This window comes from Branchiostoma floridae, chromosome 11, assembly GCF_000003815.2.
Source record: "Branchiostoma floridae strain S238N-H82 chromosome 11, Bfl_VNyyK, whole genome shotgun sequence".
Lineage (NCBI taxonomy): Eukaryota > Metazoa > Chordata > Leptocardii > Amphioxiformes > Branchiostomatidae > Branchiostoma > Branchiostoma floridae.
This window is the reverse complement of record NC_049989.1, coordinates 3,785,834-3,809,450: the sequence shown is the minus strand read 5'-3', so window position 1 is coordinate 3,809,450 and position 23,617 is coordinate 3,785,834. Positions and strand designations below refer to the sequence as shown.

General features: G+C 42.8%; 1 protein-coding gene across 1 annotated transcript in view; it reads right to left on the bottom strand.

Moving 5' to 3' along the window:
• Window positions 1-1,400: 1,400 nt before the first annotated feature.
• The window catches only part of LOC118425700 (potassium voltage-gated channel protein Shal-like), a 54,013-nt gene continuing 31,796 nt past the window's right edge, over window positions 1,401-23,617 (bottom strand). The window contains exon 2 of the mRNA XM_035834740.1: window positions 1,401-5,732. Coding sequence (XP_035690633.1) covers window positions 3,693-5,516 — 1,824 coding nt within the window. The 5' untranslated portion in view covers window positions 5,517-5,732 and the 3' untranslated portion in view covers window positions 1,401-3,692. The remainder of the gene's footprint in view (window positions 5,733-23,617) is intronic.

Here is a 23,617-nt window from a genome sequence, read left to right as displayed (position 1 = left end):
AGATACGGCAAACTTCCCGGTGCGGCCACAGACGTCATTTCTCCAGGATTACGGTTTGACGTGATGTTTCTATCCCTGATGCCAGCCAGACTGTTGCTATGCGTGCAGCCAGTTTTGTTTCCAATGCGAACTTAAAACACCGCACTCATAAGTCTCCGACTCAATTCCTACCGCGAATTTAAATCAATGAAATAGAATCTAAAGATATCACATATCAAGTAGTACAGTTAGAAGAACGGCTGTAAATGAACCCCCATGTGCGTAGGAAAATATAGCCTTAAGCTATTACACTAGAACATAGCACAATCATACACATACGCATATATTCTGAACAAGATATAAGAACCGAAAGTTCCGTTTCAGTACCAAGGAGAGCCGTTAGGGGCCATTCTCTAATAGTTACTTAATTTCGCCATACCCTATCAGGTACCAAATGTCATCAAGATCCATCCACGACTTCTCGGTTTATGCCGACGGCCCAAACACAAACACACACACACACACGCACCCAAAGACATAACCTTCTCGGCGAAGGTAGTATTAATATGTATAAAAGTCATAGTTGGATAAAATAAAGACTTGGTGAAGCCTATGAGAAGTGTGCTCATGTGCCCATAACGTCGCACTTTTACACACGCGTACGTTCTATTCATACCATCAAGCCACTCAAACTCAAAGACATTTTCCATCTGATAGTGTTGAAGCTCGCTCTTGTATAGAGGCGTGTACAGCGCTTTGTAATTTTCGCTTGGCGATAATGGACGCTCTGGCAAGACGCCACTCGGAGACATTAAAAGCCACATCACAAACGATTAACAAACCTCACGTGGGATATCGAGGTTGGCAAATTACTCGCCGGCAAATTAAATTAATGGTGCGTAGAGCAATTTCTTCGCTAGCGGCGAACTATATTGGCCCATTAAAGAGTTGTAAGAACAACCTCTGAAGGTGCTCACCTCTGACCAGGCTCACCCAATATCCAGGCCACGTGGGCGCCACTTATTCTGACTTTCTGCTCGTAATGCAGCATTAGTGGGTTTAGTGATTAGTTGTAGAAGTTTTATGAAGAGAATCATGCCCACCTTTTAGGGCTTTCACGAAATCATGATTTTCGATGCACATCATCTGACCTTAGCTTGCAGATTTTCAGAACAACATTGACTTTCACCCAAACATTTCTTCTTTTTTTTTCTCGTGATACTGCAAATGCATTTAATTTTGCGCTGATTCAATTTTGCGGTTGGGAGAAAATGGAGTGTTCGCGGTGGTTCTGAGTTTGCGATGGCGCTATAGTCATATACTGTACAGTGAACAGAAAACCACTTCGAAAATAAATGCATTTACAGTAACGTATAACTGTATTCTAATGGCATAGACAAAAACCACAGGCCACTAACATGTAAATGAAGTGTATTCAGATTTATCAACAATTCCTCTTCAAGCCCAAGAGGCAGTATACAATACTTGTACATATAGCAATCTCATTTATTTGTATATAGTAGTAATCACACTGGTAGGGAATATATCTCTCGGAGGTTGTTTTGACAGCTAGAGGATATATTTGACAGCAGAAAAGTACCAAAGCCTGACAGATCGTTCCTTCAACAATTTGTTTCCGAACAATATATCGCAAGATTGTCTCTTTACATGTTTCGATAACATCAGACAATGTAATATCTATGCTATACTCATCTTAGAAAACAATCATATTTCTCATTGCAATGACATAAGTCTATACCGTACTGTGCATATCCCGGCAATATATCAGGTAGCATTTTTATACTTTATTGAGAAATAAAAGGGACACTGAGAACGGGAAAGTTTCGACTTTGTGCAATTGCATCACGGTCTAATTAAAATAAAAACGTCTTGGTAACACCAGAACGGTCTGTGATTTTAGCATCTTGTTCAGGACAAAAACTAATCATCTGAACGAGCAGCTTTGATTAGGTAGGTGTTACTTGTTTGTCACTCTGTCATCATTTTTAAAATCGATACGATCAATACGTATCAAACACATAGATAATACAGATTTGTCTTAATATTCCATCTACTCTAGAAATGTTCTAGATTCACAAAGCTAAGGCCACTTGGCAGTAGACTCACCAGTAAATCTGACGACATTGGAGTTGTCTCATTGATTCCCTCTCAAATCCTGAAAGAAAAGAATGGTGCATTTCCGCTTACCCCACCGCCCCTTGCAGAAACCTGCAGACCCCAGCCCTTTTTGGCCGACCGCTGCCAAGGGACATATTAAAGATTTTCGATCTACCATCTGAGTGATGAACCAGAACAGAATTAAGAGTAGTTTTTGCAAATCTTCATTTCACACCCTGTTAAAAAAAAGAGCAATTGAATGTAATAAAATGTACTTCTGTGTTCAGTTTATCAACACTTGTTATTGCACAATGTCTATCTGTATAATTACGTTATAGTGCTGAAAGTATCAGTGTCTTAAAGCATTTTGATTTACATTGTTTACTGGATTTTTTTGGATCTGCTAGGCGGTCTAAACAAAAAGTGAATCTCCGCCTGTCGGCCCTATTTTTTACGGTACAGTAATCGGAAACGCAACATTCAGCTTCCTCGGACCTAAGCACCCTCCGTGCCGCTTCATTTAACCCTGCAGCGGCTCTGTGTTGGTTGGTAGTATGGAACCTGACGTTTACGTATTTGCTGCTTCTTCGAGTGGAATGCCAATTTAAGAGCATCGGATCACAGAGCAGGTAAAAAGGAAACTACTAACGACGGCGTCGTTTCTGTGCGCGTACACTAGTAATTTCAACAGGCGTGAGGACGTAACGAGTTGCTGGGACCAGATAAATCACAGAGCCGCCTTCCATTACACACGGAGTGCTCGTATATTTCCGCACCACACTTCCATTAAACTAGACATGATTTGATGGCGTGTGCAGCGATTGTTCTGACAAGCTACAAAGTTGTATTTTTTTGTATCAAGCAACCATGGTTCTCAGTACACACACACAAATACACAGGTTTGTGAAAAATGCGGATATATTGCTCGTGTATTGAAAGTGACATCTCGCTATACTATACTTACACTTGTTTGACTCTTGGGTGTTTGCGACGTGAGATGCAAACAGATGATCAACCAACTTGATGCTGCTACACATTGTACTTTGGACGGTGAGAAGTGAGTTTACTGTCTATAGTTCGGTGCAGGAAGTCACGTACAGCCCCCAAAACGGGGTTTCTTCTCGTGTATAGTCATTACAGTCCTGTCAATATGACTGATGGCGACAGTTTACCCAATCCACGGGATTCCCACCATGACAGGCACGGATTGAGCATGTTTATTCGCTATCCGGGTTGGCAGCAGGGTCGCTAACAGCATGTGTAATTTTCTCTCAAATGCCGTCGTGACAAATGATTACCACATGGATGGCAAATATCAAACATGTTTTTCCGTCTTAGCTGTTACAGTAGAAGCCCTTTAATTGCGCTCCCATTTTCAAGCACATCTTTACAATTATCCGGATGGTGCAACAAAGCGAAGTTATTCAGCTGGACCGCATCACTACGGGATTTGGGATTATCTGTGCAATTAACAGGAGTGTGCAGTTATCCGTTGTGCAATTAACTGGCTTCTACTGCATATCGCTTGCTTCCAATCAGTATCATTAATTGTGCATTTAGATAACATGACACACGTACGTGGGGCTTCATCCATGTTACAAATGCGAATGAGAATGTCTGTGCGTCAGATGCCCATGCCCGTGCCCATGTCCATGCCCATGTCCATGCCCGTGCCCGTGTTGATGACAGCACCCTTCCCAGTGTTCAGTTTCCATGTAGGGAAACCGCAAAGTGGTGAAATTGTGCCCCGTGCTTTTCTCTATACAAGTCAAGAGATGGCGATGCTGGGAGTGGAATATTTCAAGTTCTTTCGGGGCCAGGGGCGGAGGATTCCTCCGAGGAGGCCCGACATCTTTGAGTTTGTCCGGCCTGTACAAGTTGTTGAAGTTCGACACGATAACCGTGACGGGGAGTGTTAGGAGAATGACGGAGCTCACACAACATACGGCCGTCACGATCTTGCCAAACACGGTATTGGCCACTATTTCCCCATACCCTAACGTAGTCATAGTAACCACCACGTACCATGATGTCTGCGGGATGGATGTGAACCTGCCGTTGGGTACTCCCTTCTCCGCGTAGTATATCACGGTTGAAAACAAGATGACGGTCATCGCCAAGGCAAATAGCAGGAAACTCAGATCTCTGAGACAACTTTTCAATGTGAGTCCTAGCAGCTTCAGGTTGGTTGACGAACGCGAGAGTTTGAAGACCCGAAATACCCGGAAAACCCTTAGAGTGACGAAGACCCCGCTGAGGTTGCTGTTCTTGGGTAAAATCAGCGCGAGATAGAACGGTAGGATGGACAACAGGTCGATGATGGCCATGGGACTCTTCACGAACAGCCATCGGTCGGGAGCGGCGAAGAGACGGACGCAGTACTCCGATGTAAACAGCATCGCACAGGACGTTTCGATGACGTAGAAAAGGTGAGGGTACCTCTCCCCGCAATAAATTGGCACGTCCTTGTCCGTAGCGCCACAGTACAGCGTCTCTATTGTGTTTGTCGCGATGGAGATCGCTATGAAGAACATAATCACATAGAAAAACGCCGCGGACATGCAGCTTCCCGTGGGGTTCTCAATCCCAGCCCATATCACAGCCCGGATATCCTCTGGATTAGTTTTTATCAATTTCAGCGCTTCCTTTGCCTCTTCTTGCCTCAGCTGATTGAGAGCTTCTTTCTTATCGAGGTAGGATTCCCGACAACAAGGGCTGATGATATCGGGTAGACCTTCATGTCCGAGCCTGAAAAACATCAGCTCTTCCTCGTACGTTCCCAGGGTCTCAGTCTCCGGGTAGTGCAGCTTTCCTGTCCGGTAAAAGTTCAGGATGTACCGAAAGACTTCAGGGTCTCTATCGAACCTGTACTCGTTCACCGACTCGTCGTAGAAGTAATCCCTCTCCTCGCTACCAAGTAACGTCTCCGGGTAGCGATCCAAGACGAATTTCGAGACTTCAAATATTGTTCCGCCCACGTTGAGAATGATCCTGTCCGCCACCGAGTGCTTTGTGTGTAGAAAGCCCGGGCATTTGTACCAGGGTACCGGCTCCACGTCGTCTACAATACCGCCGTAATAACCAAAGCCTTCCGGTGTCTGCGAGGTCCGTTCAGAGTCAACCGAGGGCTCGGTGTCATCCCATAATGGCTCGGAGTCCATCCTGGTCTCTATCGATTCACTCCACGCGGAATCAAAAGTCGCACTCCTCTGAATGACGGACGTCTTGGTCGTCATGGCCGCGTTTCTTCTGACCGAATCTAGACTGACTTCCAGATCGACCGATCCTCCCAGAAGACGGTCATTGAGTGCCAGTCTTGGAGCCGGCTTCCCCCTCCTGTTTAATGTAAGCGAGTGATTCTGCTCACCAGTTGCGGCAGGCCGCCTTATTGGCCCGTTTCCCGACAGGCTCCTCCTCATGGTTGGTATCGGGGAAACGCTATGGACCGAGACGGCGTAGATTTATCACTTTGCCTCCACCTCTGTCACTCCTCTAAGGGTTGTTTGGTAAACCATCGCGGCAAGGGCAGCCGGGGCGGCAGCTCAGCAGAGTCCGCACGGTTGTATCGTACAGCCCTGGCGGGATCGATGCAGCTTAACCAGCTACGGTATTCCGGACCACGCTTCTGCACGGCCCTGTGATGGGATGCATATGAGGTAGTTAAGTGCACGCAATGGTGTACGTACGCAGCGAGCGTGGAACAAATTCAGCAGAGAATTGAAAGTCTAGATGGCGAGATTGGTTCCTACATCTAGTCGTGAGTTTGCACTTAGTGCGGCTAATGACGTTTTTACTTATCAGTTAGCCGGGGAAATAACACGCATCATTTGTGTTGATAAGACATTCATCTATTATAGCCCCTCACAGAAGGGCAACTAGAATAGTACCAAACAAATCAGGTTTTTAAAATAGACGCAATTCAGAATAGTATGTACACATTTCTATCAAAGAAGTCAACATTATCTAAATATACGTAAACGCGGGATTTGGAACGGACGACAGTACTAGTGAGCACAGCGTTGGAATCTGCCCAGGGGTTAAATCAGGCTCAAAGGTCTCAGGATTTCAAAATAGACGCAATTCACAATAGCATCTAAGAATTTCTATCAAACAAGTCAACACTATTCAAATTTACGTAAACGCGGGATTTGGAAGTTTGAACGGACGTCATTTACTAGTGAGCACAGCGTTGAATTTGGCCCCGGGGCGATATAAAGCAAATCGCTTTAACACTTTAGGCTTCATATAAAAGGTAATAAAGTCACGACATTTACAAGCCCATTAGGACACCAGGTGATAAAAAGGCCAGCGGCTAACGGTTTCTACACGAACCAATAGACAAACGTGAAACGGGAAGTATATACATGTATGGGGTTGTTATGACTGAAGGATGGCTATTTGACATATGGAGGAAAGGGACGAGTTCCAAACCCCTCTCTCCAGGAATTATCTATAATATGGCTTTTAACTTTATATAAAGGGACGTAAAGATACTTTTATCTGCATTGCAATACGCTTTCAGTGTGTTTATGGTCACATACGTGCTAAAACGAACTTTTACTAGAGTCCAACCCATAACTAAATGACCTTCTGTGTGCCCACCATCCATCATGTTTTAGCTGATTGTGGATCCTTACATTTTACAAGTTCTACAAAAATGAATGTACGAGGCGCTGAGTAGAGAGTTAGAAACTTCCAGCTCCGCTGTCAATGCAGATGAAGCATGTTGTATCTTTCTTTGAAACTGTAATGTAGTCATGTTTAGGGCTCAAACATAAAAGATGAATAATTCTCATGCCTCTTTTTTTCATGCTATGGCAAGGGTTGACGAGAATACATAGAATTTATGCATAGTATTTCCTATACATCAAAATAGTCCTTTGTTTCACTTGTTACCATCTTACTGTCTGTATACTTTTCCTAAATACTGTTACAGATTGAATTAACGTGCAATTGACTCATTGTTCACAATGTTACATCTGACAGAAGCAACTTATGGCACACTTACTCAAGGAAAACTGATAGGAATTTTACAGCAGTTTTGCCAATATAGATGGTATGTTTGTTTGTTTATTTATTAAGGACTGTCCAATTAATGTTGACATACAACCACTACTCTTCCTGGAGTCCTCTTCCATATAATACAATAAATTATATATACTATTTGCGAAACGTTGTCATGCTAACACTTATCATTTACTAATTACAATACAATGAATAACACGTTTAACATCAATCAATAACATCATTTAACAACATGATTACATTGTGAAATATCAACCTGAATTGAAAAGTTAACCTGAATAATCATTTGCTGGGTTTCGTTGTGAAAATACACCTTATCTCACGTACACATCTTTGAAAATGGGTCGGATTAATCTTAACATATTAAAAACAAACAGCTAACGAGGCAGTTTGGGACTGAATGAATAGCTCTGTAATTCGATTAGCATTAAGCGAGAGGATTGAGCCAATCAGTTCAAAAAGATATATAGGTTCTGAGTACTGTACGGGAGCCTCACGGTATGTGGTGCTTCATCAGTAATGTGATGAACATTCAGATCAGCCATTGGATCAATTAGGCATTTAAGACCCATCATTCTACTACTACTAAGATGGCGATCGCGATGCGATCTACGCATACTTTGGATTTGTTTGATCATGATGTCATAATTTGAATATATTGAAATTATGATTAGAAATACAACAAAGCATCAAAAATTGTTCTTATGTATGAAATTACTTTTTTTGTTAAAATTAGTTGAACGATATAGAATAATTTTATTTCGTAGCGCAGTCACCAACCTATTTGGAATGGCGTTAGTGGCAGTAGCCTTGCGTTAAGTACCCACAGTACGTGCATTTGCACCGAGTGTAATACGATGATAAATGACTGTTTCCTCCATTGCTTCTACAGTCTGACATAATCACAAACATCATCAAGCACACGCCATTGTCTAATGTAGAATGTATTGTATCAAAGAATGCAGTGCATTCAACTGGGTCTATCTATTCACGCACTTTGTGTTTATTCTACCTGATGTTTATTCTACCTGGAAAATGTTTGAGTGTTCCTTTGGGAAGGTATGCTTTATTTTGTCTCCGCTAGTAGCTATTAAATTCCTCAAGCATCAACAAAAAGACTATTGTTGGCTGACCAGCTTTATCCTACATGGACAGATATGGCTCCGCATCTGTTGGAATCCGTGCTGTAATGTTGTCTTTTGGGAGATCAAAAAAGTCAATACTTGACAGCTGGAAGTGGACTAGGATACATCTCAGTGGCCTTGGTGAGTGGAAAATGATTGAACGGCGCCGTCATAGCTGCTATCAACTCTATCTTTTTATATCCCGTTTAGACTCTTGGGGATTTCACATTTAACAATGGTTTTAGTGCTTGAAAGGCCTCGGAAATAGGAGGCCGGCAAGCTGCGTTGAAAGAATGTTCCTCAGAGCCCCAGAGATGCATTAATACAAGTCTCATCTGAGAGCGTTCAGGACATTTCATAAGTGCTATGCAGTCTGATAGAATGAATGTTCAATTACTTCATTTGAGCATGCACCTAGGTATAAGGGCCGATACCATCAAAACATGTTACATTTATCTCCAAGATATCAGTAGTACAGAACAATCCTCAAGTAAGCACACTATAATGGGAGTATCGTGCTTTAGGTGTGACTTCTCAAACATGGGACCCCCATTTAACGCCATATTCTAGAGACATCCCTAAAGTTAGGTGCTCATTTACACCTGAATGAAGAGAGGAAAGAGGGAAAGACGTGTCAAGTACCATTCCCAAGGGCACAACATCAGCGCATATGCATATCAGGCATTCCAGGCCAAACGTTCTAATTGTATGTAACATAAACACCACCTGACGCTCAGGTCATTGCCGTGAGTGGAACTGCAGACAAAGAACCAAATCCATCCCTTTTACTATATGAAAGCTACTACTAGTTGTCAAAGGATTTATTAGAAAGCTATACACATTACTAAATGAAGCATCTGGGTGTTTTTTCCAGATCATAGTGTGAGACAAGGAAGAGCTTAGTTGGAAATCCATCCGGTGTCTATCATCTTCAGTTGAGAGACACCGTATGGATTTCGTGCATAACAAGCTGCCCTTTGGCAAAAGATAATTTTAACTTTGGCTATAAATATCGCACTTTAACACCATATACTTAATGTTTTACTGTAAACGTCAAAATGCACGTAAACCCACTGTCGCAATTAAGCCGTGCCTGTCAATCATCGGGTTGTTGTCAGTGTTCTATGCCTCTCCATTCAAAGGCTATTCATTCTGCTGCCACCCGAGGTGCGACAATAAAAGCACGATCGTTAACTAAGAGAATAACTGCCTGTTGAAAATTAAAGTTTCTGCAAGGGGTAAACGTTTACCATCTGCAAGTAGTTTGTTCATAGGCAGTTCACAGTTAGTACCAACCAAAACAGATACATCAAGCGGTTCCAGTTCGCTAAATCAGCCACTGCAAACGACATGCACCTACACGGGATTCACGACAACGCGGTAAAACGATCTTGTAACAGTAAAGAATTAATCGTTGCATTTATCCTGTACTGGCTGTAGTTCAAGATCCAACTCTTATAGTCCGTGTACAAAAGTTACTTCATGTTACTCCATAACCTGATGGCTTTTTTACCATCTAACGCACAAAATGTAGCTCACAAAAGATCAAAATTTTCAGTAAGGTGCTTACATTATGTAAATTTGAACATGAGTGCATCATATATGATGATGACCCATCCCATGATTAGACGAAGAGCAACATACGAAAATTGTTTCTCCGCAATGTGCACTCTGCGGTTGTTAAGAAAGTCACAAAGGCACATACTAGTTGCAATCAAGCATTCAAATACGAAAGATTATTCGTTCTGTTATTCCTGGGCTGCAAACCGTCTAACCACGTGAGTACTCTCTGAGACCTACTACTAAAACAAATATACGTACATTTTCCAGAAACTTCACAATGCTACAAAAGATGTAACATCTGTTTACGATACGAAAGTTGTGAAACATGTTAAATGCTGCAAGAGACCTAGCTTGAAATGATGTATGTACCAGAAACGTAACAACGATACATGTATACAAAAGCTATAAAATGTGTTGCCGACCACGTATAAGGCATATTCATGTTATTCACATTGGTTACGACACATCAGTTGTTGCCTCACTAGTACTATTCCGACTCAACACGCACCCAACTGTATTCATCTCACTACAGGCAGCTCAGAGGAGCCTCAGAGTATCTGATGTCCATGTACATAGCATCAATCAATACCGGAAAGCAAGCTGGCCATTTGTTTCAAGTCAGATACAATTTGGAGCTTTTTACAGGCAAACGTGGTATCGAAGTAGAAGGAAGCATGCGCATTTGTGTCAACATTAGATACTTTCAAGGCTGCCGCCTGTTGTTCATGGTCAATACGTCCATCCAGTGTCAGAGGAAGATTACTCACACATGCGTTACGTATCGTCTACTGATGCAGGGTACTTACCATGCACTATAGGTGAGGCCGTGATTTACGTGCTTACAAAGTACAAGCAACTTCCTTTGAGGACTGATATTCGGAAAAATGGTACATAACTATAGACCCAAAAATGGTAAACAGATCGTTGGTGATACCAAGACTATCTGGGATCTCGCTGGTCTCTTTATGGTTGGGGTGGGGTTAAAACTGGTCAATAAAATTTGTAATGATGTAGTTTGATCTAAAGTAATGGAAGCTGGTCTGAATTCACGGTAGGCAAAAGAGGCTCTACGGAAAGCAAGTGCAGTCAGTATCATTAGGATGCTTCGTGAAGTTCTGTACAGATCTGTTATATTGATTACAAAGTGTCAGGCTTCGTGGCATTCTGTTTAGATTTTGTTACATTGATCACAAAGTGTCTTGTTCCACGTAAATATATTTAGACTTTGTTACATTGATCGCAAAGTGTCTTGCTTCACGTAAGACATCTGACTCTCCAAGACGAATGACGCCGTTCAATGAGAGCATGTTCATTCATGCGTGTAGTTACAGAGGTGAGGACCCGTGTATGATGTATTCTCTTCATTCAGGAAATCTGGGTCATGAGGATAAGTGGCTGACATGGTCACTTGATGCACGGCACTTCAAAGGAAGTTGATGAACCGCATGTTTGAATTCAGCACGTGAGGCGTAAATACAGTGTGTTACTGTCGTTAGGAGTCATCGCTCTGGTGACACGGTTCTAACGGTTTCCTTTCATTTTTCTATCATTTATCTATTTCTATAGGTCCCTGATATTTTTCATAAGTTTAAGTTGCTGGGGTGTGGCTCTCCTCAAAAACAGCTGCTGGGACTCCGGCTTTACATCCCATCATAGCGAACGTACTAGGCACTCATTTTCACTTAAGATGAGTGATGACATAAGCGTAAAGTGCACTTCTCGATCGGATGGGACAGCATTCGGGCCCAGATTCCAGATTCGAACCCTAAACCTTTAGATTCTAATGCAGTTACCCTTTTTGTCTCACAATCGTGAAGTACAAACTAAATGCATCTTAAGCCGTGATGATTTTTTCATCAACAAAAAAAGTCATCTCCAATGCGTACATGACCACATCGCAAGCCACGATTGAAGGTTACTTCTTATGTAAGCTCCCAAGATACCAGTAGAAGATGTCCTCGTGAAAGTGTGATCTAAAGACGAATCTATCCGTGCACATACGGATAAAGTCGGACGATAAGAGCTAAAAGCTTCAACCAAATGTAATGGCCTCGGTAAATTAATGACTTCAAATGGAAGCCATTTGACCAGGACAAAAAGATCTGCATTATCTGGCTAATGTTGTCGGAGAAAGTGATCTTCCTGATAGTCAGATAGAACAGGTCATGCCTACATTGTAACATCTTGATGACAGTCTGCTGTTGAATGCATATGCCAACTACCGGTCATTACTAGTGATAGAACAGATTGCCAGTTCCCCATAATCACCAACATTGAAAGCGCTTTGCCACTGCGAAGCTTAGTATTTAATGATTGCACCGTGCATGACCACAGGGGTTCGAAATATATTACAAGAGCTCATGGTCAGATAGAGTTTACTTTAAGTTACTAAAGGTGTGTGGCAAGAGAGAAAAAAGACGAAAGTTATTGCAAAGCAATGGAAAAACAGCTTAGCGGTACTATTAAATGGCTTGTCCAATAAGGAAATAAAAGTGATATATATGCCCCTATGGCTTACTGTAACATTAAGCCAGTTACCGGTGTTCTTTGAAATGTTACACAGGTGCTTTGAGTTAGGACCGGAGGGCGAGCACCCATTATCACCTCGCATTGGGAAATATTCTTCATGGTGTTTTGATGTTTCTGGGTCAGGTGTGTCAGATATTCTTTGTCGAACGTATGCATGGTCACATTCTGAACAAGAGTTCGACGATCTCACTCCTCCGTGAAATGACTACACTTTCTATTAAATCTTGTCCAATTGTTTATTTTTTTTTGTAGTTCACCATTTAAGAAATTATGGTTTTGAACGTGATGAAGAGGACATACATGTGTCATACAAGGAAAACAGGTCACTGTGACAATACTGACAAATACTCGTTCAACTAGAAAGGCCGACATTTGCTTCAGAGCAAATACAGCATATTTCAGCCATACCCGTTCCCATGCAAAATTGAACTGTTCCAAATCACCCCTGCGCGAAAATAGAACATTCTAACAGTAACTTTTCAAAATGAACTACTAGAAAGGCCGACATTTACTTATGAGCAAATGCACCATCTTCACTCCGCCCCTCTGCCGATGCAACAATGCTCTTCCATAATCACACACATAGAAAAATTAAACATTCCAAAATGGAGATTTCTGTGGTCTGGAATTACAACAGAATAACATGGAATTTGGTATAAGGGTGCCCTCGACATATGCACGGTAGAACGTAAAATTTTTGGCATACATCACTTCAAGAGGATTAATTTTGGACCATTATATTTTTAGTATCATTTTCGGCCTCTCTGTATTGCCATGGTATTGGAACAAATTTTTTTATGGAAATGCCTGTGATATATACCTCCTGGACCTTTGCAGTTTTGGTATACACGTCGCGACAATGATGAAGTCTCTGGTTTTCTTGTATGAAAAAAATGGAGATGGCATGTTGGATAGCAAATGGGATGAAGTTCAGATTATGATTCTCTTATCTCTTCTTTCTCTTACAAACACATGCGCATACACACACACAAACAAGAAGAATGAAAAAAAAAAACTTTCAATTTTTACAGGTTTACTTTGTTGTAATTCACAAAATTGCAATTTTACATTTGTCTGCTCTCACAATCTGATTGACTTAATGTAAATACAATGTAATTTGAGCTAAAGTTTTTACATTGTTAAAAGTTAATCCGGAAAAATAGCAAACTACAGACTAAATCTTGTTCGCAGAAAAATTACAATTCTCTTAAAATGTATACATCTTTTTATAATCGGCTATATCTGAATGTCCTTTTCTGGCTGGTTGGGATCAAGTCTGTCTGCTTCTTCCACATTCAGTTTGTAGTGGACCAAGCTCTGCTCCTTCTGTAGAGGGGTATGGAGGACAGAAACAGGGGAGTTAGAATTTCAATGCTAAGCAGAAACATCAAACTATAGGCAGATTTGGAAACAGTACACATTTCCACAATTACTTACTTAATCTGCCATCCATCTGTTGCTGCCTGGGACAAGATGTGTGCCTCCTCCAAATACAGCTTCTCATGATCATGGACCAATTGTTTTCTTCTCTAGAGGTCCCATCTGAATGATGCAAACAGGAGAGTGAGATTTGGCATTTCAAGGCAGACATCAAATATTTGACGAAATAATTATACCATTGATTTGGAAAGAATACATTTTCTTGTCAGAAGATAATGTGTTTGTGTTACACAATCTTCTCTAAGACTTCAAAAATCCCAATGCTGCACCTGTCTCTACAGCCTACACCTACATGTACACATGTACATGCAAATCTAGCAACAAAAGAAAACAGGCCCCACCTGCAGTGTGTCATGAGCACAATCTTCTTTATCTGCTAAAAAAACAGAGACATGTCAATCATTGTTTTACATTTTTGTGCACACCTCAAAATGTGAATGCACAATGCTTTTGAATGATAAAGGAATATGGCAACAGAGGTATAATAAATACATATTCACAAGTTGCACTTGCAAATGAAAAGGTACAACTGACAGGATCAAAAAGGATTGACATGAATGAAATTAAAGCCATCATATAGGAGTCAAACGAGTGACATTTGGTATAACATTCTACACAAATTCTAAAAACAAGTCCAAAGGATGAATTAATATTAACAAAAATAATTCATAAATCCACATGGCTCCCAATCACTGAGCCTCCACCAGGCTCCCTCTTGCCAAGCAAGAGCCAGAGCGGGAACCTTTGTCATTCCCCATCCCCCTTGCCACCACTGAATGTGAAGTGTGGCAAGGGCCGGAAGCTGGCACCAAGTACTTCATTACAGGCATCCACCAGGCTCCCTCTTGTCCTTTGGCAAGAGCCGGAGCGGGAACCTTTGTCATTCCCCATCCCCCTTGCCACCACTGAATGTGAAGTGTGGCAAGGGCCGGAAGCTGGCACCAAGTACTTCATTCACAGGCATCCACCAGGCTCCCTCTTGTCCTTTGGCAAGAGCCGGAGCGGGAACCTTTGTCATTCCCCATCCCCCTTGCCACCACTGAATGTGAAGGGTGGCAAGGGCTGGAAGCTGGCGCCAAGTACTTCATTCACAGGCATCCACCAGGCTCCCTCTTACCAATTTTGGCAAGAGCCAGAGCGGGAACCTTTGTCATTCCCCATCCCCCTTGCCACCACTGAATGTGCTGTGTGGCAAGGGCGGAAGCTGGCGCCAAGTATTTCATTCACAGGTTCTCAGTTATGGAGCACCATAGACTCCCATTTCTCATTCACTCAGCTCGACAAGGCCTGAGCTGGTACTATACACACACTGCATTCCTTTGACTTTGATTTCTGTTTTATCTCATCATTACACAATGTACATTACACAGCATCATGGTGACTATAGAGATTGTCAACCTTCAACTCAGCTCGACAAGGCCTGAGCTAGTACAATACACACACTCCCTTCCTTTGACTCTGATTTCTGTTTTATCTCATCATTACACAACGAAAAGTATACAGCATCATGGTGACTATAGAATGTCAACCTTCAACTCAGCTCGACAAGGCCTGACCTGGTACAATACACACACTTCCTTTCTTTGACTCTGATTTCTGTTTTATCTCATCATTACACAACGTATACAGCATCACAGCATCATGGTGACTATAGAGATTGTCAACCTTCAACTCAGCTCGACAAGGCCTGAGCTAGTACAATACACACACTCCCTTCCTTTGACTCTGATTTCTGTTTTATCTCATCATTACACAACATACAGTATACAGCATCATGGTGACTATAGAGATTGTCAACCTTCAACTCAGCTCAACAAGGCCTGAGCTAGTACAATACACACACTCCCTTCCTTTGACTCTGATTTCTGTTTTATCTCATCATTACACAACATACAGTATACAGCATCATGGTGACTATAGAATGTCAACCTTCAACTCAGCTCGACAAGGCCTGACCTGGACAATACACACACTCCCTTCCTTGACTCTGATTTCTGTTTTATCTCATCATTACACAACATACAGTATACAGCATCATGGTGACTATAGAATGTCAACCTTCAACTCAGCTCGACAAGGCCTGACCTGGTACGATACACACACTTCCTTTCTTTGACTCTGATTTCTGTTTTATCTCATCATTACACAACGTACAGTATACAGCATCATGGTGACTATAGAATGTCAACCTTCAACTCAGCTCGACAAGGCCTGACCTGGTACAATACACACACTTCCTTTCTTTGACTCTGATTGCTATTTTATCTCATCATTACACAACGTACAGTATACAGCATCATGGTAGCTATAGAATGTCTGTATTACACCATGATTAACAACAGCTGACAGTTGTGAAATGTACACATGGTCAATGAGAGTACATCTTTCAGTTGTAGGAGACTCTATCAACTGTTTGAAGCCATTTTGCATCAAGAAAGAAAGGATCATTTTGTTTTCACTTGACATCAAATTTTCATTAAAGTCACCAAGAATCACTGTGTTACTTCTTTCCACTGCAGACAAGTGCCCCAAGAGTTTCTCCAAACTGGATATGAATGAGTCTTTGCGAACATTTGGGGGTCTATAAATGGCAACAATTAGATGTTTCACAGGCATGCAGTCAGCAGAAACTTGCGTAACCACACATTCTAGACTGATATCATTTGGGATGGGAATTTCAGAACACTTGTATATGTCACGTACATACATTGCCACGCCTCCACGACTGGAATTCTTTGTCGCATTAGAAGCTTCCTCGCAAGCATGCACACTTGATCTGTCTTTACGAAACATGTTAAAACTCTCCAACTGAAACTGGGAGGACTGCACATTTTCTGACAGCCATGTCTCAGTCAGGCATATGATATCAGCTTCAACCAAACAAGTTGACTTCAGACTTTCAAAGTTCTTTTCAAGAAGTCCTTCAGTATTGTGATGGACAATGTTCAACACTTCACCGACAGATCTGTCACCAACATTTGTAAATGGGTTGGATACATATTCGAAATGCTTCATCTTATTAACTGCCTCCTGCACTGCCTCATCACAGTAGATGGACTCCTGTTTATAGTCTGTAATGTGAAGACCGCCTATGGAACATACCCTACTCAAGGCCACATACGCCATACCTGATGCAAAAATATTTTTCATGGAGACAACTACTTCAGGAACTGTCATTCCCTGCACTTTGTGTACTGTGCAGGCCCAAGCTAGCTTGATAGGAATTTGGTAGCGTTTGACTTTACTTAATTTCTTCAAGTTGTCCTCAATCTGACGAATCGGAACTGAATTCTCTGGTAGACTACTGGGAACTGCACTTTTTTCTCTTTCAAGCACACCTGCCTTTGGATTATCAAACTTCACAAAGACAGTTGCACCATCACTTGCATCTTGCTGGCCACCTGTTACACCTGTCACTGTTCCAAATGCACCATTAACTAGACCATCCTCAACATTGACATTTCTACAAAGCATGACACGAGCACCAATCCCAACTTTGACCACATCAAGGAGGTCGTCTTTATCTCCTTGTGCATGAGGTCGTCTTGTCATTGAACCTGTTGTGGGATCTTTGACAAAATCGGAGGCTTCAAAACATGTAACATCTGAACACCTGAGATTCAACATCTTGTCATTATAATCTACAACAGCTTTATTGGTGGAAAAGATGTGAAGTGCATCCTTAGGATAATCATTTGATGCAAAGTCTGTAGATAACACCCTTGATGATAGAGTTTTGTCATCTTCATCAGAAAGTTTGTCTTTTTTTCTCTTTACCCTCATTCTATTCAAAAGGTTTGCAAAGGCAGCATCATCCTTCTGTCTCATGATTTCCTCAAGTTCCACAACTTCAAAGATTGGATTCCACAAGTCAATGAAATCTTTTCCCCTGTAGAGACTTTGTCCCCTGACTGGAGGGATCTGATACATGTCACCTACTGCCAAGATGCTCACATTTCCAAAGTTTGCACTTGACCTTGACTGGGTCAGCTGACCCAACCTACCATGAATTGAAGACATGAGCTTCATGTCGACCATCGATACTTCATCTACAATCACAATTTTGAGGCTTTCATACTGCGCACGCAAAGTGTTAAGGGTACTTTCAGACAAGGGCTGATACGTCTTCGTAACACACATCAGATGAAAGGCATGGTGGACAGTGCTCCCACCGATATTGAATGCAGCAGTTCCTGTGGGTGCCGTAAGAAGGACAGAGACCTTGTCAGGGTTGTCTTGTGCCTTTCCTAGTAACCTGGTAGCCTCATAATATATGCATTTTATGAGATGGCTCTTTCCAGTCCCCGCACCACCCGTCACAAAAATATGAAAGGGATCTGGTCGCTTTCCCTGTGCAGTTTCCATACACCAATTCCTTACAAAATAGAAGACCCCCTGTTGCATTGGGTTCAGTGACTGCATCATGGGGACCGCAGTTTTATACTGGATCTTTGTCTGGCAGGCTTCTAGGGTAAAGCTTCTTTCTTTTGATTTGTCAGTTGTCGCTAGGTCAGGAATGTCATCCTCAGTGCCCTCAATAACCCCATCCACTTCATTTTCTCCCCTCTTATCTAGACAATCAAGTCTTTCTTGTTCCACTTCGGGGAAGATCTGGGCCCAAACATCTTCTAGATTACCATCTTCCGCGTCTTTACGAGCCTGCTCAAGTTCCTCAACATTTTGCTCAAATTTACGCCTATTCCCATTCACAATGACATTTACTCTATCCTCCCTGTCTGATATGGGAGCAAAGCCATTCGAGTAGAATTCTTCATACTTGGCATATTGTGGTGGTTTCAACTGTGCATCAAGGTAGTGTGGCAAGTACAACTTGAGCAATGTCAAGTAGAATCGCTCTGGCTCTTTCTTTTTATTAAATTTGGCAAAGCGGATGACGGCTGGATCAGATCTTGTACGTTTTTGTACAGCCCCGTAATTATCCCTCAACACATGCCTTGCTTCCCCTCTGGAAGACTGCTGAGCATTTTCTTGCTGGCCTGAACAAGAAACGACGCGATACTCAGAGACAAACTCTGCAGCACACATTGATCGGAAAGGTTCTTCTTGTGGCCTCGCCTTGTACCGATCCATAATGCTCGGCATCCAGATGTTTTCTTCATCACCGTTTCCCTCACTGGCAAGCTTCTGAATGTCGGCCAAAGGTTTTGACAAGCGATTAGCTTGCTCATCTGTTGGTATGAATATGACTGCTCTTGAGCACTCCTTCAAGTTCAGGCTACAGACCCGATAGACAGCCTCCTGTGCGCTCACTTCCCTGTGGTGAAGGTAGGCGTTGCCAACTTTCCTCATTTCTGTCAGTACATCCTCGTTGCCTTCCCTTGCCTCTTTCTGAGCCTGTTTGAGCAGCTTTCCCATTTCTCTTTCTGCTTTGCTGATATATGATACTATGTACTTGACACAACTGTACGCATCGAGAACATATTGGATGTCCATGTTTGCATTCCAAGCCCGGAGCAGATGTGGATTGAAATTGTTCACCCACATGTCCTTTGGCTCACGTCTGAGGAATACTTGCTTCCTGTTTGCGATCAAGTTCAAAGCGTCACAGACCTGTGCAGTGTTGAGATTGGCCTCCTTGAGAACTTCCTCAGTGGAGCACTTCTCTGGCTCTGTTTTCTTGTCCAACACATCCCAGAATTTCTTCAGGTCAGATTCGGCTTGCTTCTTCCTTCCAGCAATGGATGCTGATTCTTCATTGGTCAGGTCCTGTAGGGAGACAGGGCTGCACAGAAATGTCTGATTCACTGGAGGCTTAGGGAATCCAAACCTACAGATCTTGCCACCTTTCTTGCATGACGATGTATGACCCTTTCGGTGCATTTGAACCTGGCTAACTATGTCAAATAACTCCTTATCTGTTTCTGAGTTTGGCAGCTGACAGCACACATATCTGTCCACAAAAGAGCAGATCTCTTCTTCAGAATTTACACCCAATTTTGGTGCATCTTTCACCCAAAACAAACAATGGATATGGGGTGAGCCCCTTTGCTGGAATTCAGTCCTCGTGAACGTGTCTATGACTTCACCGATTGGCTGTGATGGAGATTTAATGAGATGTTTGAAAAACAGTTTGACTCTGCGATCAAACATGCGAGCGGCTGTGACAGGATTGCTCTTCAAAATGTCACAACGCTCTTCCCACGACAACTCGCTTACTGGTACCGTGCCATGATCTCGTCGAATCGCCTCTAACACTTCTGGCCAGCGCAAATCTGCAGCAGAAAATGTAGCAAACCACGTGGGAATTCCCAGCTGTCTTATCATTGCATACAATTCATTTAGCGCCTTGTCCCAGAACTGCGGAGTACCCCTGACTGGCTGAAGGAAGCGATAGCCTTCATCTGACTTAAGTATAGCCTGTAAGTCCTCTTTGTTTGACAACATACTAGCAGATATTTTACGGCCGCCACTTGTCATCGGCGAACCTTTGCGCATAGATATGGAAATATTCGACTGTATGAAGCGCAACTCTGTTACGTATTGTGCAAAGAATATGTAGTTAGTGTCGCTTGCAAACCGCGTATCTGCACCCATAAGGCGTGCCTTGAAGTACTTGCTGGGCGTAATACGTACATCGCGATCAACATTAAAAGAAAACTTTCCAGTAGGGAATTGAACAGGGAAGGACATTGCCTCTCCCCCAACCTCCTGGAACACAGAAATTGGTTTGCTACCCTCTCCTGGAGCCACACACATGACGCGTTCATCGTGGTGGTCAAGAAAATCCTGTCCTATATCTACTGGCTGGAGGCAAGTGTCATGTGGCAGTCCTCGCAAGCGGCTGTCTAGTTCCTCTTCCTCGCTCAGAGCTGCTTCTTCCATGGTTTCTTCCTCGCTCAGAGCTGCTTCTTCCACAGTTTCTTCCTCGCTCAGTGCTGCTTCTTCCATGGCTTCTTCCACATTCACCTGTCGAATAATGTTGTCTGCTTCATCATCTTCTATATCATTCCTGGTTGGCCCTTCCATATGATCCCCCTCTTCAGTGACAGACTCGCGGTGCTCAGGAGCTGTATGAACTTCTAAGGCGCCATTCCCTCCTTGTTCAGCATCAGATGGTTCAACAAGGCCTCCTTCTTCATTCCAAGACACAGCCCAGTCTGCATCGATAGACGTACCGCTGTAATGTTCATTATTTTCAACAAGATACTTCAAAGCAACATCAACCTTCATTGGACTGATTTGTCTATACATGTGATGCCCACTGTACTGTAGCTTCCTCTTAAGTTTCACCTTGATTAACTGAGCTTCTGAAGGCATTCTGGGAAGGATTGCATGTGTTTCACTCACATCTGCTGGGACACACACTACTGGGCCAACAACACCTTTCTGACCCCCTTTCGGGAGAGCTGCAACTTTCATGAATGGTATTCTCTTGGCTATCAGTTGGGACTCCAGAGTATTAAGACTTTTCAGCTCAGGGGGTATTTCTGGGAGCTTCATCTTATTACTCTGAGCCTCGTATGGAATTGTCTTTTTATCTATCATGTGCCTATGACAACAGTGACATATCCACTCTGTGCCCCTAGATGATTTTGCAATGGGACACGCCTGTGGGATGCAGTCCTCGTTGCATTGATGTACATACGTACCTGTAAGACAGTGCTTAACAGCCTGAACATACCTTGATTTTTCACCATCACGATGACAGATTACGACTTGATTGCGAAACAAAAGCCTGTGACATACAGTGCAAACATATTCTGGTCCCTCTTTGCATTCCATCTGGAACTGTTCAATGTCCTTATGGACATCTGCTAAATTCTGCTTCTTCTCTCTGTTAATCTGCACATTCCTTTTTTTCTGCTGGGCATAGTCATCATCAGTGTGATAGCGCTCCAGCGCTCGCTCCTGCTCCCTTTCGCGCTTCTGCTGGGCATAGTCATCATCAGTGTGATAGCGCTCCAGCGCTCGCTCCTGCTCCCTTTCGCGCTTCTGCTGGGCATAGTCATCATCAGTGTGATAGCGCTCCAGCGCTCGCTCCTGCTCCCTTTCGCGCTTCTGCTGGGCATAGTCATCATCAGTGTGATAGCGCTCCAGCGCTCGCTCCTGCTCCCTTTCGCGCTTCTGCTGGGCATAGTCATCATCGGTGTGATAGCGCTCCTGCTCCCTTTCGCGCTTCTGCTTGGCATAGTCATCATCAGTGTGATAGCGCTCCAGCGCTTGCTCCCGTGCTCTATCTCGCTTCTCCTGGGCGTGCTGTTTATCTATGCTATATCGAGTCCTCTTTCCATCCCGTTGGGCCTTGGCATATGTTGGATCCTCCTGGTACCGTTTCCTTTCTCGGTCTCGTTTGGCCCTTTTCCGGTCGTCGTCATCATCGGCATTCAGCACAGTCTTTCTCTTGATGCAGGCAACTTCTGATGCTTCTGTAGTTTCCTCTCTGTGGCGCCGTGACATACTCCTTGTCTGTCTTTTGCTGAAAACTGCTGCGACAACATCAAAATGGTTACCATTCGTATGTTGCATGTATATAGCATTTCTACCTTCTAACATGCTTCTATTACTCTCACACCATGGGTACTTCATCCATTCCCACTTATAGCCATGCTTACCGTACATAAAGATGCGTCTCCCCAGTAGTGTAGACATCGCATTTATTTCTACCTGTGTGGCCCAGGCTTCAAGATCTGCTGGATGACGATTCTGTATGCTTCGACCATTACGAGACAGGTACTGGTCCATGGTTTTTTCAGGGTGCTCGAATGCCAACCAAGGCCTGTAAACATCTTCAGACAATGTTGACATATATTCTACTGTAAGCTGCCTTAATACATCATGATACTCTTGGGTGCCACAGATAAGGTAACTAATAGCTCTATAGAAACAATTACCATCCCCAATAATTCTGATGGGACTGATTGGTGCCTCCAAAGGGACATTCCTTTGATCCATATTGAGATATCGATGAACAGAAAGGTTCAACTGGCCTGCTAGTTGCAATTGATCATTTTGTGTGAAGGGATTGAATGTGAACTCGCTATCCTTCCATTCCCCTGTTACCTCTACTTCCTTCGGATCAGCTGGCTCCAGCCCTGTTACCTGTAATTCCTGCTTGTCATCTAGGTCCTGTCCTGCTACTTCTATTTCCTGTTCATTAGCTGGCTCCTGTCCTCTTACTTCCACTTCCTGCTCATTAGATGGTACCTGACCTCTTACCTCCACTTCCTGCTCATCAGCTGGCTTCTGCCCTCTTAGTCTTACCTCCAATTCCTGCTTACCAGCTGTCTTTGTTTCCTGTTGTCCCTTCCAGGCATTCAGCCTCATCAATTCAGCAGAAGTCTTATTCTTACGTCGACGTGGCATTCCACCTGAAATATTACAAATATAATGAGAGTGTAGCAGCAGTTCTTTGAGACATTAGTACTAGTACTTATATTTAGTTACTAGACCTTGGGTCAACAATTATGAAGCCTACAACTTTAAAGAAAGAAAAAATAAAGGTTGCATATCATATGCTGGTTGACTGAAAAAAATATGTGCAAGATGAAAAATATAATCATGCATGCTTAAAATGGAGCCTCTATTAGAGTACACATGTGCGGGCGACAAAAATTCTGGGTAAGACTAGTACTGTAAATACAGAAACTTTCATGGTGGTTTTATGTTCACAGTTTTCATGGTGGCCACTTCGCTACTCTCAGTTAGTCAGTATCATATTGTCTCAGTACCACAATGAAATGTTTGAGGTACTCGTTATGGTGAAGAAACATGAATACTTACAAGACAATTTTATTTTATTTTAGTTCGCATTCATTCATTTCTCCATGTCTCAGTACCACAATAATATGTTTGAGGTACTCGATACAGTGGAGAAACAT